The 16,560-nt window shown below is 36.5% G+C and overlaps 1 protein-coding gene across 1 annotated transcript in view; it reads left to right on the top strand.

Annotated features, from left to right (window-relative positions):
* The window catches only part of ebo (exportin ellipsoid body open), a 56,211-nt gene that overhangs the window by 27,415 nt on the left and 12,236 nt on the right, over positions 1-16,560 (top strand). Inside the window, exon 10 of the mRNA XM_073976682.1 lies at positions 5,408-5,864. Within this exon, the coding sequence (XP_073832783.1) occupies positions 5,408-5,864 (457 nt within the window). The remainder of the gene's footprint in view (positions 1-5,407; positions 5,865-16,560) is intronic.

The following is a 16,560-nucleotide window of genomic DNA, read 5'->3' as shown; positions in this document are numbered from 1 at the left end:
TATCTCCACGCAATCGCAAATTGTTATTTTTTGTGAAAAAAAATGTTTGGGGTTTTTAAAGGGTTTCTGCATATTTAATAAAATTTGTTAATTAATAAAACAAAACAAAAAATAAATAGAAAGACTTTCACCTCCTCGGGGATTTGAACCCAATCCTCTGCTATAAAACTGCGTTTGTACCTACCTCTTAGACAAATGAGCCAAAACCCGACACGATAACTCGATCGCAAACCATTATATCGACACCTCCAAACAATAGTATGCTAAGTCTGAAAAGTGAGTTTTGCAGGAGAAGCTCTCAAAGTTTACAGTTTTCTTTGACCTTCACTACTATTCTGAGTAAACATTTGTTTATAACTTCTGTTCGGATTGACCGATCATTACCAAAATTTGACAGAATTTAAGTTAAAGGACGTTAAATGTAAAAATGTAAAGAACTTGAAAACATGCTAACTCGACTTAGCATACTATTGTTTGGAGGCGTCGATATGGTGTGGTTGGTTACTAGCAAGTTCTCATGAAGAGAGAGTTAACAGAGAACAAAGTGACTTAACAAACAACTTTCTGTAACAACTTAATTATCCTTTTCGTAGTGGGTATATAAAATTTTTTTTCCAAAATCTGAATATATTTAGAATTTCTTGAAAGACATGGACTTAATAGACATTCGATGCCCTATCCAGAAAAAAATATTCCGTGGACGAACCCCTCCCCATTATTAAGTGGGGGCCCCACAATAATTTCCCTTTAGCAGTTTTCGTAGTGGGAATATAAAAAATAATTTTTTCCCAAAATCTGAATATATATAGAATCTATTGAAAGACATGGACTTAATAGACATTCGATGCCCTATCCAGAAAAAAATATTCCGTGGACGAACCCCTCCCCATTATTAAGTGGGGGCCCCACAATAATTTCCCTTTAGCAGTTTTCGTAGTGGGAATATAAAAAATAATTTTTTCCCAAAATCTGAATATATTTAGAATCTATTGAAAGACATGGGCTTGATGGACGTTCGATGCCCTATCCAGAAAAAAATATTCCGTGGACGCACGAGCCACCGTTTCAGAACAGTGGGCCCAACAGGAAATGCACTTCGGGAGGTTCATTGGGTGTACATGCAAATAAATTTTTTCCAAGATTTTAATAAGCTTTGATCTTCCCAAAATATATGGCCTAGAGGTATTTTCGATGCTGATTCCAATAAAAATTATCCCGTGGACGCACGAGCCACCGTTTCGGAATAGTGGGCCTAACAAAATATGCCTGTCTGCAAGTTGGGTGTATATACAAATAATTTTTTTCCAAGATTTTAATAAGCTTTGATCTTCCCAAAATACATGGCCTAGAGGTATTTTCGATGCTGATTCCAATAAAAATTATTCCGTGGACGCACGAGCCACCGTTTCAGAACAGTGGGCCTAACAAAATATGCATGTCTGCAAGTTGGGTGTATAAACAAATAATTTTTCTTCCAAGATTTTAATAAGCTTTGATCTTCCCAAAATACATGGCCTAGAGGTATTTTCGATGCTGATCCCAATAAAAATTATCCCGTGGACGCACGATCCACCGTTTCGGAATAGTGGGCCTAACAAAATATGCATGTCTGCAAGTTGGGTGTATATACAAATCATTTTTTTTTTCCAAGATTTTAATAAGCTTTGATCTTCCCAAAGTACATGGCCTAGAGGTATTTTCGATGCTGATTCCAATAAAAATTATCCCGTGGACGCACGAGCCACCGTTTCAGAACAGTGGGCCTAACAAAATATGCATGTCTGCAAGTTGGGTGTATAAACAAATAATTTTTCTTCCAAGATTTTAATAAGCTTTGATCTTCCCAAAATACATGGCCTAGAGGTATTTTCGATGCTGATTCCAATAAAAATTATCCCGTGGACGCACGATCCACCGTTTCGGAATAGTGGGCCTAACAAAATATGCATGTCTGCAAGTTGGGTGTATATACAAATAATTTTTTTTTCCAAGATTTTAATAAGCTTTGATCTTCCCAAAGTACATGGCCTAGAGGTATTTTCGATGCTGATTCCAATAAAAATTATCCCGTGGACGCACGAGCCACCGTTTCAGAACAGTAGGCCTAACAAAATATGCATGTCTGCAAGTTGGGTGTATATACAAATTATTTTTTTTCCAAGATTTTAATAAGCTTTGATCTTCCCAAAATACATGGCCTAGAGGTATTTTCGATGCTGATTCCAATAAAAATTATCCCGTGGACGCACGATCCACCGTTTCGGAATAGTGGGCCTAACAAAATATGCATGTCTGCAAGTTGGGTGTATATACAAATAATTTTTTTTTCCAAGATTTTAATAAGCTTTGATCTTCCCAAAGTACATGGCCTAGAGGTATTTTCGATGCTGATTCCAATAAAAATTATCCCGTGGACGCACGAGCCACCGTTTCAGAACAGTAGGCCTAACAAAATATGCATGTCTGCAAGTTGGGTGTATATACAAATTATTTTTTTTTCCAAGATTTTAATAAGCTTTGATCTTCCCAAAATACATGGCCTAGAGGTATTTTTGATGCTGATTCCAATAAAAATTATCCCGTGGACGCACGAGTCACCGTTTCAGAACAGTGGGCCTAACAAAATATGCATGTCTGCAAGTTGGGTGTATATACAAATTATTTTTTTTCCAAGATTTTAATAAGCTTTGATCTTCCCAAAATACATGGCCTAGAGGTATTTTTGATGCTGATTCCAATAAAAATTATCCCGTGGACGCACGAGCCACCGTTTCAGAACAGTGGGCCTAACAAAATATGCATGTCTGCAAGTTGGGTGTATAAACAAATAATTTTTTTTCCAAGATTTTAATAAGCTTTGATCTTCCCAAAATACATGGCCTAGAGGTATTTTTGATGCTGATTCCAATAAAAATTATCCCGTGGACGCACGATCCACCGTTTCGGAATAGTGGGCCTAACAAAATATGCATGTCTGCAAGTTGGGTGTATATACAAATAATTTTTTTTCCAAGATTTTAATAAGCTTTGATCTTCCCAAAGTACATGGCCTAGAGGTATTTTCGATGCTGATTCCAATAAAAATTATCCCGTGGACGCACGAGCCACCGTTTCAGAACAGTAGGCCTAACAAAATATGCATGTCTGCAAGTTGGGTGTATATACAAATTATTTTTTTCCAAGATTTTAATAAGCTTTGATCTTCCCAAAATACATGGCCTAGAGGTATTTTCGATGCTGATTCCAATAAAAATTATCCCGTGGACGCACGAGTCACCGTTTCAGAACAGTGGGCCTAACAAAATATGCATGTCTGCAAGTTGGGTGTATATACAAATCATTTTTTTTTCCAAGATTTTAATAAGCTTTGATCTTCCCAAAATACATGGCCTAGAGGTATTTTTGATGCTGATTCCAATAAAAATTATCCCGTGGACGCACGAGCCACCGTTTCAGAACAGTGGGCCTAACAAAATATGCATGTCTGCAAGTTGGGTGTATAAACAAATAATTTTTTTTCCAAGATTTTAATAAGCTTTGATCTTCCCAAAATACATGGCCTAGAGGTATTTTCGATGCTGATTCCAATAAAAATTATCCCGTGGACGCACGATCCACCGTTTCGGAATAGTGGGCCTAACAAAATATGCATGTCTGCAAGTTGGGTGTATATACAAATAATTTTTTTCCAAGATTTTAATAAGCTTTGATCTTCCCAGAGTACATGGCCTAGAGGTATTTTCGATGCTGATTCCAATAAAAATTATCCCGTGGACGCACGAGCCACCGTTTCAGAACAGTAGGCCTAACAAAATATGCATGTCTGCAAGTTGGGTGTATATACAAATTATTTTTTTTCCAAGATTTTAATAAGCTTTGATCTTCCCAAAATACATGGCCTAGAGGTATTTTTGATGCTGATTCCAATAAAAATTATCCCGTGGACGCACGAGTCACCGTTTCAGAACAGTGGGCCCAACAGGAAATGCACTTCGGGAGGTTCATTGGGTGTACATACAAATAAATTTTTTCCAAGATTTTAATAAGCTTTGATCTTCCCAAAATATATGGCCTAGAGGTATTTTCGATGCTGATTCCAATAAAAATTATCCCGTGGACGCACGAGCCACCGTTTCGGAATAGTGGGCCTAACAAAATATGCATTTCTGCAAGTTGGGTGTATATACAAATAATTTTTTTTCCAAGATTTTAATAAGCTTTGTGTTGGAAGTATTGATTCTCCCCTAACGCCTTTGCAACACACAACTCATTATGCTAAGCAACAGAGTATGATCGCACACACAAGATGTGCGCATGTGTAAATAGCCCTAGCATAAGTTTTCATACCTAGCAGTTAAGTTGTAAATATTCTCATACATGATCACTCTCAATAAAGCAACCACAGAGAACAGAAGTGTGTCTTCTTTTATTTATCCGTCGGCAGCAAACAACAATAAATAAAATATCTTCAACACTTTGATCTTCCCAAAATACATGGCCTAGAGGTATTTTCGATGCTGATTCCAATAAAAATTATCCCGCGGACGCACGAGCCACCGTTTCAGAACAGTGGGCCCAACAGGAAATGCACTTCGAGAGGTTCATTGGGTGTACATACAAATAAATTTTTTTCCAAGATTTTAATAAGCATTGATCTTCCCAAAATACATGGCCTAGGGGTATTTTCGATGCTGATTCCGACAAAAATTATTTCATCGACGCACGAGGCACCGTTTTTGAATAGTGGGCCAAACAATATATAAACTTCATCAAATTTTCTCTTGGGGATATATCAAATAATTGTTTACCAGCCTCTGAACAGATATAGAAAAATCCGACATTCATGGCCTGTAGGCATTTTCGATGTTGATTACAAAAAAAATTATTCCGCCGGCGCACCCATCACCGTTTTTGAACAGTGGTTCCAGCAGTATGCACATCAGCAAATTTGCGTATTAAAATTTGTAATTAAATTTGTCCAATTTTAATTTAATATTTCACCTTATATTGGAATTTGTGATTAAATTTGTCCAATTTCAATTTAAAATGTCACCTTATATTGGAATTTGTGATTAAATTTCTCCAATTTAAATTTAAAATGTCATCTCATAATCACCCTGTTATTGGTGTGCGCCTTTGCTAAAATTAAATTTTCCAATTTAAATTCCAATTTATTTTCACACACATAAGCCTCTTGCTTAATTCATTTCTGGTAAAAGACCAAAGACCAAGTTCGACCTAATTGAAATGTGGTTCATACATTTCTTTATTTCTTTACCAGAAATGAATTAAGCAAGAAAGCCGAGCGGCTTATGTACCCAGGCCTTATGAATTCAATTTTTATTCAATTTAAAATATTTATTTAAAAATTTATATAATTTCCAAATTATCCTTCTTCTTCTTCCAGTATCCTCACCTGTAAATGGCAGTATTTCTATAAATCCTATGTTCAACCGAATGGTGTGTTGCAACAGCAGAATGGTAACAATACACCGGCAACGACAAATAATCCCAGCGATAATTTACATCCGGAACATTTTATGGCCATAATGAATGCCTATGGTCAGATACTAGTCACTGGTAATGATCCGAATATTGTACGCACCGTACTCATGTCATTGCAAAGTGTCCACGAGAAATGGCGTCTCTATCAACGGCCACTGTTTAAAGAGAATCTGCTCGGCTCATTTCAAAGCGCTTTGATAAATGTTTTGCTATCCGGTGAGGGAGCATTACATTTTGATATCTTAGCTAGTGCACTTTTTGCCATGTCTCAGGTGGATGCGTTGAAAATGCGTGAAAGTTTTGCCAGTGCCGGTCTACCTATCAATATGAAGCTAATTGATGAAATATGTTTAACAACGGTGAGTACAAAGTTCTGTCCAGTTTTTGTGATATTCTAAAAGTAACAGAATATCCAAACATTTTGAAAATACATAAAGTAGTTGCTATTCCAAAAGAAAATCAAGCAAAAATACTTTGAGAAGTATTTGGAACATTTTCAATACTGTAAATAATTGATAAGATATTTTAACGTGTATAAATATGAATCTTGGATGGTTTTGAATGTCCCATCATTATATAAGGGACAGATAGTAGTGATCATAAATCAATGGTGAGCGAAACAGAATTTAAGAGAATATAAGAGAATTTAACATTTGGCGTTTTTCATGATTTTTCTAAATTGTTTTTAATGGTGAAATCACACACAATTTTAAGCTAAAATCGTGCTTAAAATGAATTATTACATAATAACTAGAAAAAATACTTAAACGTCCAATTGTTCTTGAATTAATTAAATTAAGAGTATCTTATAGCAGCCACTAAATCGAGAGTTTCTCTCTTTAGGTGTAAGGGAGCGTATTAGTAATTTTTATTACTAAGACTCAACGGCGTATGAAAAACGTTTTGTTATTTGTAATTAAATGTATTACTCATACGCCAACATGCTGTGGCTGTCTAGTGTAGGGGCTCCAACATTTTTCTCATAATTCAGCTCTGCAAACCTATGTATGTCCAGTCTGCTGCAAGCACGTCACCTGTTTTCATAATTCACAACATACAATACGGACCACTTCACAGGTGTGGAACTGTTGAGGTAGAGTTGCTGAACGTATACATCCTGCCGATAAATAGCTATACGCCAGGTTATAGGTCTAACATTAGAATACTTTTGAAGGGTCATAACTGTTTTGTCTTGAGAGACTTTGTTCTCATCATGAGGCATTCGGTCCTCGGAAACAACGATAGTGCTGGCTGAGCAGATTGATAGCTCTATGTTTTGCACGGTGAATGACCAAAATCAGCGGAGAGTGTCACAATTCGTCAGACATAACCATCGTGTCAACTGGTCTGACAAATGACGTCACCTGGTCGCAACCCGTCGTTTCTTTTGGATCAGACCATCTCCCCATAATTGTCTCAATCAGCAGACTGCACGATTTCATCACCTCTGAAAGAAGCACTTTCATCAATCATGTGCGTTTCAGAGAGTTCACTAATCACCGCTTCAGAGATCTGCTCAAACCTTCTGATGTTCGGTAGCAGAAAGGACGTTCCGAGACATCATCAGTGCTGGAACCGCTCGCCATATACCTGCTTCGTCGAACCAACCCCAGCTACCACAGAGTCACGGAGTTGACACTGGAAGTTAACAGGTTTGTCGGTGAGTATATGCGGAGCAAGTGGTTAAATAATCTAAAGAGTTGCAACATTGGAGCCGGAAAAAGTGAATTGTGGGCAACGAACCCTGGAAAGAAGGAAGATAGGACCTCAGTTATGTTTGGCTGCGTTAAGGTCTGGGTACATAAGCTGTCAGTCAGAATAAAGGCCTGGGTACATAAGTTGCCTCGCCTGCTTGCCTTGCTTTCCTGCTTCATTTCTGACATAATAAAAATAAAAGAACAAAGAATACCGATCCAATATCGAACTAGGTTGCCCTTTTCTTCTTTATTCTTTTATCAGAAGCAAGCAAGGTAAGCAGGCAAGGCAGCTTATGTACTCACCCCTTTACTCTGACTGATCCGAAGAGGTGCGCAAGTTATTTCAATCGATAATTTTACGAGCACCACGGGAGTGACAGGACGGAAAGAAGAGTACTACGTGTCATTAGATCTCTTCCTGATGAGGAGCGTTGGTTACTGATGGAATCTCCAAGATAATGTTAAAACAGTTAGATGCTCCGGGAGTCGAGTATCTCATCAAATATTTCAACCTCTCGCTAGCCACCCACACCGTCCCGAAGTCTGTAAAATGGGCAGGGTAGTCCCGCTACTGAAGCCATGCAAGAATTCCAACAACGGTGAATCGTACAGACCGATTTCGCTTTTGTCGCCCGTTGCAAAGACCCTTGAGGCTTTAGTCCTCCCCAGCGTCAGAAATAGCTATCCAGTTGCCAATCATCAGCATGGGTTAAGTAAGCAGAACAGCACGACAATAGCGCTGCACGCCATCTCCACACATATAAGTCGACGTCTAAACCAGAACAAGCCTTGTGATAGAACAGTGATGGCGGCGCTTGACTTATCAAAACCTTTTGATACTGTAAAGCACTCCACACTGTTTGAGGATATTGAGCAGACAACCCTCCTGCCAAGTTTAAAATCAATTATATGTATGGACGCCAGTCGTAAGTGGAATTCAGGAACAATAAGTCCAAGACCCGTATAGTGAAACAGGGAGTTCCCCAAGGTGGGGTTGTACCTCCTGTACTGTTTAACTTCTCCCTCTCCTGTATTCGCCCCCCCCCCCCCCCCCCTCCAGACAACATTAAGATCTTAACGTATGCGAATCTTGGGGTCAGGTACCTTTCCGGATGTCATAGTGGATAAAAGCCCGTCCGTGCTATGGTACGGAAATAAACCGAGAATCAAACAACTACGAATTATTAGTAACGTAATGAAGAAAAAAAACTTAAAATAAAGTACTATTAATTACTAAAAAATTAAAATTAAACGCGTATATCATAAATGAAAAACACAATGCATCACACAGTGAGGTACTACTTTAACAAAAGGACATATTCAACATGTCCGACCTAAGTAAGTAAATAAGGGAAATACTACAATCACTCTGAGATCAAAAAACTCGCTATAAAAAAGCATTCCTACGTTCACCAATAAATGCAAACTGAGGCATACTATAGAACACAAATACACAATATATGCATTCATGCAGGGCTTGTGCAATGGTAAATAAGTCGTTTATAGAATGTGCTAGGGGAAATGCTAAAAATCTTGAGTTCATTAGGCAGCATGTTGTACAACCGTGCCACACGAACCAGGAACGAAACATCCATCAGATGGTGCACAACTGGGATTTGAATTTGATTACGCCTAGATAACGAGCCAAACACAAATCCGTTTACTAAAAATAAGGGACATTGAAACTTCAGAACTTTAAAAAAAAAAAAACTCAGAAGCAAACGCGAATCAATGTAAGACTGTAAAGAACAGCCAAAAAATTAACCACATAAGGTTCCATATGAGCACGGGGATTCAGCCTGAATACAAACCGCAAAACTCTGTTCACTGCTATAAGAATCAGATCCAGGTTACCCGAAGAAGTACCAGTATACACCTCAATACAGTATAGGAACACTGGCAAAACCAAGGCATGAGCCAAACGCTTCCTAACAAAAAACGGCAGGGCCAAATCCGTGGCATAAAGGGAACGCAGAGAAATATTAACCCGGGATATAACCATATTAACATGACTGGAGAAGCAAAGTTTGTCATCAAGCAGTACACCCAGGCACAACAACTCGGAATCACCTTTAAAAAGCAATACTGGGAAAAGGTCATTCAAAAAAGGACGAAGAGAAGCGGCCCCAAAACCGAAACCTGCGGCACCCCACTTCTAACCGATAAGACCGAACTACATCTGTTGCCAGCACAGACCATTTGGCTCCTATCTAAAAGGTAGGATAGCATCAGGGCGCATGCACTACGCGAAAAGCCATACAAGGAATGTAATTTATTCACCACCTTAATATGGTCAACCCTATCGAACGCCTTCTCCAAATCAAGCGATAACAGTACACAGCATTTGGTACCACCGAAACTGGAACGAATTGAGTCGGTCAGCCCCAACAACAAAGACGCGGTGCTCCACAACAATCATTATCAGAACTCCGGCATAATTTCCTCCTTTTGACTGGGAACTCGGAAAGCAACAAGCTAAGACACTCGTTAAAACAATTCCATTGGAAGAAGCAACAGCAAACGTCCCTGCTGACCGCATTATAATCAACAAACTCGATAAACTGATCCATACCTGAAACAGAGATGTCAAGAGACAAAAAAAAAAAAAATGAAAGCATGGTCCGAAATTCCCGGACAGAAAAACTGACTAGAAAAAACAACAGACCCTGCATTACTAAGAGAAAAAAAGTCTAGAAGTGACGTAGAATTACGAGCCACACAAAAATGAGTAGAAAGCAAGTAATGCCTAATGGAAACGCCAAGCCTACTAAAATAATCCCTTACTCTACCTGATGAATCGAGGCAAAACAGGTCATTATTAAAGTCGCCCTTATTATAACCTCTGAATACCGCACAAGCAAGTCACCCACATCATCCTCAAAAACCCCGAAATCCCCATTCGGGAGATATACAACACCTACAAGAATCCTTCGCCTACCAAGCACCAACTCGACAAACAAGCTCTCAGCAATACCAAACTTACTGCTTTTAAAAACAAATTTAAATTTAATCGACTGGGAAATGTATAAGGCCACTCCACCACCCCTCTGCACAGGTCGATCATTACGGCAACATTTATAACCCTGGATCGTAATCCTATTAGAGGGAATTGACGCCTTTAGCCACGTTTCACTGACCCCAACCGCATGCAAAAACTACCCTCCACCACATTTCTTATTTCAGAAAGCTTAGGCAGTAAAAATGTCCAACATTCAAATTATCCTTCAGTGCACTTAAAGATGAACGCAAAAACACATTATCACTAGCAGTGACGCCTAAATCACTAGTAATCATTTAAATATATATATATATATATATATATATATAGACATCGGATTTTTGCATGTTTTTTATTTCTCATCCGATTGGACTCAAATTTTGGATCTAGGCGTTTTAAGGGTCAATTTTTCGATATTTGGGGTCATATCAAAAACATGCAAAAAATATGCAAAATATATGCAGAAAATATGCAAAAAATATGCCAAAAAATATGCAAAATATGCAAAAAATATGCAAAATATGCAAAAAATATGCAAAATATGCAAAAAATATGCAAAATATGCAAAAAATATGCAAAATATGCAAAAAATATGCAAAATATGCAAAAAATATGCAGAATATGCAAAAAATATGCAAACAGTTTTTGGCCGAAAATCGTCATAAAAGTCATAAAATTTTCAATTAATGTTAGAAAAATCGTCAAAAATCTTCAAAGTGTTCCAAATTAAGATAGTTGGCCGTTTAACGTCGATTTTTTAGCAGATTATTGTGTTATCGAGACCTCTTACTACAGTGTGGTGTAGGGTATAAGAGTATGGTATTGTAATACAATTGTTTTATTAATTAACTATGCAAAAATATAAAATTTGATAAAATACCAACGTTCTATGTAAAATTCAATATTTTCTTTGTTATAATTTGTAGCGTTGGGCTGGTTATTGTTCAAAGGGAACAAGTCGATATCGGATTTTTAAGGCGGCAAACGCATAAAGTTTTTAGTTTGGTCCGATTTTAAGACTGTCAAAGTTTGAGCACAATTGGAATATGTTAGCATGTGCCACTGGGGCCTCGACGTTATGAAAATCGAGATAATAAAGCTAATGTCCCGAAAAACGTGACTACGTAAGCCTTTGTGCGAAAAAGTGTTTTACATTTTGTTCTAAATTAAATTTATTCGAGAGTCAGACATCATGTGGTTTTGGAGCTTTCTGGGTACAGCTGACTACTTGAAGAACGCTCTGCTATGTAGTTTGCAACTTTCAAGTTGTTTACCATCCTTTGCGCCTCATGAAAATTCGGAGTTAATGTTTAATCTCTTGAACAACAAGAATTATGTCAAACCTTTTTCTAGGATTTTCGGCAGTTGCTCTTTTGGATGTTTGGATCGAATATTTCTGAAGAAATTTGAATCTTTGCGTTTTGCACCGTTGGATCAAACAATGCCAGGTCAGCAAGTTCAGGACTAAGATACCACAGATTATTAATTATGTTGTTATTTCCTTTTTCTGAAATTTATGTGTCAATGTTTTCATATTTCAATACATTTTCAATGAGGTCTAGGTCTTGTTTTGATGCTAAACGTATCGTAGAATCTGAAGAACCATTTGTCCCGAAAACAATCAAGCGTGGCTTCAAGTAAATCGTAACTATGCAATTGTCATTGGTGCTGGACCCCTGTAAGGTGTATAGGAACGTTACTAGTATCATTATGGCTACAGTAGAAGCTATCACAGAGGATCCCTACAAATATAAGATCTCTAGAAGCTTTATCCGTGAACAGCGGAGAATAAACCGTGAAAAATAAACTCAACGGCTTCAAGGAACGAGGCTATTTGTGTGCACTGGCATGGAAAACTATTACCAAATATTCTCAAAACAGAGAAGAAAAAATGGGTTGCTGTTCTGGTATCACATGGGGGTAAAAAACAGCTCCTAGGCGTTCCTGAAACTGACAGTAGCTCATGGGAGAAATAAGAACTAGCAGTGTACAAATGCCTAGAAAAATGGGGTCTCACCAGCTCGAGCAGATATTAGGTCGAGAGCTTCTGTACCACCGTACAAACTTGTTAGAAAATTGTTGAGAGGGATTTTTGACTGCAAGTTTGGAAGCACATCCGGACATCAAACAAACATATTCAAGCGATTTTTATAAGAATAGTCTGCGATTGACAAATCCAAATTCCAAGTAGGCGAGAGTGTTTTAAAACTACTGCCCAGCCCACTTCCCAAGAACAAGAGGCCGTAGAAGCACCTTGAGTTTAAATCGTTCGAGACTGGACGCCCCCAGAATGTTTTTTCTATTTTATTTATTTGGTATCACACACTACAACAACTGAGTGTTATAAGTGAGAGTTTGGGTTATTGATTTTACAAAACGTATAAAACGTATAATGAAAAGGTAATGTTTGTATAGATTTAATATAGGATATATTGGGTAAACATTATCAATAGGTTAAAGAGTAATAGTGACAATAGATTGAGTTTAATACAAAAAATAGTGAAAACGATATTCAGAAATATTTCTAGGCCCAAAACAAGACCTAAACCGCATTGAAGATTTACGTAATACGAAAGGCATTCACAAACAAATATCAGATAAAGGAAATAACAAAATGATAAATCATATGTGGTACCTTAGTCCTGAACTTATTGGTCTGGCATTGTTTGATCTGATAGTGCAAAACACCGTAAAGATCCAAACGGCGACAAAAATCTTAACAAAGCAAAGATAGAAATTTCTCCAGAAATAATCGATCCAAACTTACAAAAATCAACTGCCGAAATTCCTAGAAAAAGGTTTACCAGGCATAATTACAAGTGAGACTTAATTGTTGTTCAAGAGATTAAACTTTAACTCCGAATTTCTTGAAAAAGATCCTTCAACTTGACCACAGAACATCAATTACCAGGAGAGGTAAAGGATGGTAAACAACTTGAAAATTGTGAGCGACATAGCAAGGAGTCGAGTTCATCACAAAGTTGTCATCTGTACCCAGATGGCTCCAAAACCACATTATGTCAGTCCCTTAATGCCCGTAATTTCAACGCGTAGTTATCTATGAGTTCACAGATACATATCTCCCGTGTAAGCAACATTTTATAATTTCAACGCATAGGTAACGTTACCGAGTCAAAAACGGCCGTGTTACTTACACCAAGGATTTTACCTGGTTAAACGTTGCCAATGTGTTAAAAAATGTAAAACACTTCTAAGTGGCAATAATTTTGCGAAATCATGAATGAAAAATCACCAATATTACCACATGATTTCAAAATTTACACGCCTCGGTAAATGGCATGTAGAAATGACCAAACGCGACGTTGAAATTACGGGCATAAGTAAATTAAAATATGTATGAACAAAATGTAAGCGTTTGTCATTGAAGCCATACAATGAATGTACAAATGTCCATCTTTGTAAAAACAAAATTGAATTTGAAAAAGGAAATGCTTGATGGATAGCGATGCCATTCCACGGATGAGTCTCTACAAAAGGCGAAACATGTCACATAATGGTGGTTGGGTGGTTCGAATCTTCGGCTTTCCTTTTTCACTTGCAAACATCATCGATCATTAAGCTCGACTCCAACGAGAAATTAATTTAAATTAATATTAAAATAGATCTTCGCCCTAATAGGCAGCATTTTCAAATAAAGTAAAATATATTCGTTTTCATTCGCAAAAATTTGCCCTAAGGCCTTTTTCCGGACATTGGGCTTATTGTCTCGAATTCAGTAACACTTACGTTCTTTGTTGTTCAGCAAGAAATGTTAAGAACAGAATAGCTTTTAATTAAATGCGTAATACGGGCAAGTAGCTTTAACCGTTCCACATATATGGGCCGTCGAAGTCGCCAAATAGCAAACAAAATAGATTTTCATAACTTTGAGGTCCCAGTACCACGTGCTAACATATTTGAATTGTGCTCAAACTTTGGCAATCTTAAAATGTAACAATACTAAGAGGTTTAGGCGGCTCCCTGGCACATGAATTCTGCTTTTTGCTCTACTTTTATTTTTGCAGATGATATATTCCTGCTCTTTAATAACAGACGTGATACTATCAATATTCTTGAAAGTAATATAAACTCAAATCTAAATTATTTTGTTCGTTGGGCGACAAGGAATTCATTAAAAGTCAATCCTTCCAAGACCAAGGCGTTATTTTTTTGCAGCAATAACCATTTTTTGCCTAATATTGACATCTTCTTGGATCGCACTAAAATCGACTTTGTACAGCAACATAAGTGTCTGGGTGTAATTATTGATTGTGATCTTTCATTTGGAAGCCATATTGATGCTTTGTCTGGGAGAGTCTGGGGCATGTTGCGTAGAGTTTATGGATCAAATTTATATCTTCCTTACAGAATTAAGTTAATGCTGGCGAATTCTCTTTTGTTATCTCAAGTTTTGTATGGGTTAGAAGTATATTCTGGCACTATTGGCGAAAATATTGACAAAGTGAACCGTATTGTGAATACTATTACACGCTTTTTATTTAATCTTCGGCGAAGAAGTCATGTGTCTGGCCATGTCATTCGTTTTCTAGGGTGCTCATTCGATATGTTTGTCAAATATCGTTGTGTGTTGCTTTTTTACAATCTTATTAAAAGGAATATGCCGTTTGCCCTTAGAAGGATATTTACTTTTTTAAACTTCACCAGAAATCCTCAGATTTTTATTCCTAGGATTTGGAAAGATGTATATTCTAGGTCTTTCTTAGTCAGAGTCGCTCGGTTTTGGAATTATTTACCATTAGAACTACGTATTTTTTCTCACACCAATAACTCTTTTCGTTTGAAAATCCTTAGATACATGCAAAGGCTACGTGAACAACAATCCATATATATTTAAAGTCATGTATAATATGTTACTCTTTGAATAATCAGCACATGTTGAGTTACTACTCTTTGGACTTTTTTTGTTATTGTTATTCTTCTTTAACTGTTTTTATGGCTGGGGAGCCGAAGAAAGAAATATATATGCATTTAAATAATAATTTATTGTTATATATTAATGTATTTAAGTAAATTGAATTGAATTTATTATTTTATAACTCAGGTATTTTTTGTCTTGAGATACGTTTATTTGGCCATTGAGGCTTTGTATCATGTATGAAGTTTGAAATAAATAAATAAATAAATAAAACTCCGAGATCGATTTGGTCCTTTTAGTTAAAACCAGCCCAATAATACAAATTAAATTAAGATGCTACAAAAAAGAAAATATTGAATTTTACATAATACGTTTGATATTTTATAAATTTTTTTTTACATAGTTTAATAATATAAAAATGGTATTACGATACCATATTTTTATACCCTACACCACACTGTCGTAAATGGTCTCAATAACAAATTAATCTGCTGAAAAAAATCGACGTTATACGGTCAACAGTCTTAGTTTAGAACACTGTTATGTACTTTTTGATGGTTTTTCCAACTTTAAATGACAATTTTACGAATTTTATGACGATTTTCGGCCAAAATATGTTTGCATATTTTGCATATTCTGCATATTTTGCATATTTTTTGCATATTTTGCATATTTTTTGCATATTTTGCATATTTTGCATATTTTTTGCATATTTTGTGCATATGCAAAATATGCAAATATGCAAAATAAATACGAAATATGACCCTGCCATTGAATTTAGATTTCGTTGAAACGAATTTTGGTCCAATCAGAATCTTCGTATCTTCAATATTAAAAAATATGCAAATATGCAAAATCCGATGTCTATATATATATATATATATATATATATATATATATATATATATATATATGAGGAAAAGTCAAAATTTTTTAGTTTCCATGAAGCCAAGGTTTGCACTATTATAATACGCGAACTATTGTAGTTTACCAGTAACTATGACTATTGCTGGATGTTTTTGTACAAAGCTCAAAAATTTAGCAAAAAAAATTAATTTCGTGGTAGTTACGACCGCGTAACGGAAAAAACATAGGTAAAAACACGTTGACGCTAAACAGGTTTTTTACATTGCTATTCGATTTCTGATTAAACCATTCAAATGACGGACATCTGTCCAAAGTAAAAGTAGGAGAATACAAAATGAAGATTACACTTCTAATGTACCACTTTCCAAAATTTCCACTGCATCCACCTTTTATGGATGCTGACATTTTGAAGCCGGATTTCAGGTGTTTTTTGTATTTTTATGTAACTGGGACGCGCATTCGGATATTTTGAAAAACCAATTATAGGATTAAAGAAGTCGCGATTTCGCTTAATCTGATATGTATATTGAGTATGTAGCCCACACAGCAGCAGAGTAATCTACTGTCAAAGGACAAAATTAGGTGCGATATTTTTTTTTAAAAAACCTATTTTTTGG

The sequence above is a fragment of the Musca autumnalis genome, unplaced genomic scaffold (assembly GCF_047663935.1).
Source record: "Musca autumnalis isolate F117 unplaced genomic scaffold, ASM4766393v1 scaffold_3, whole genome shotgun sequence".
Classification (NCBI taxonomy): domain Eukaryota; kingdom Metazoa; phylum Arthropoda; class Insecta; order Diptera; family Muscidae; genus Musca; species Musca autumnalis.
Note: the sequence above shows the minus strand (reverse complement) of the source record. Positions and strands in the feature narration are given on the sequence as shown.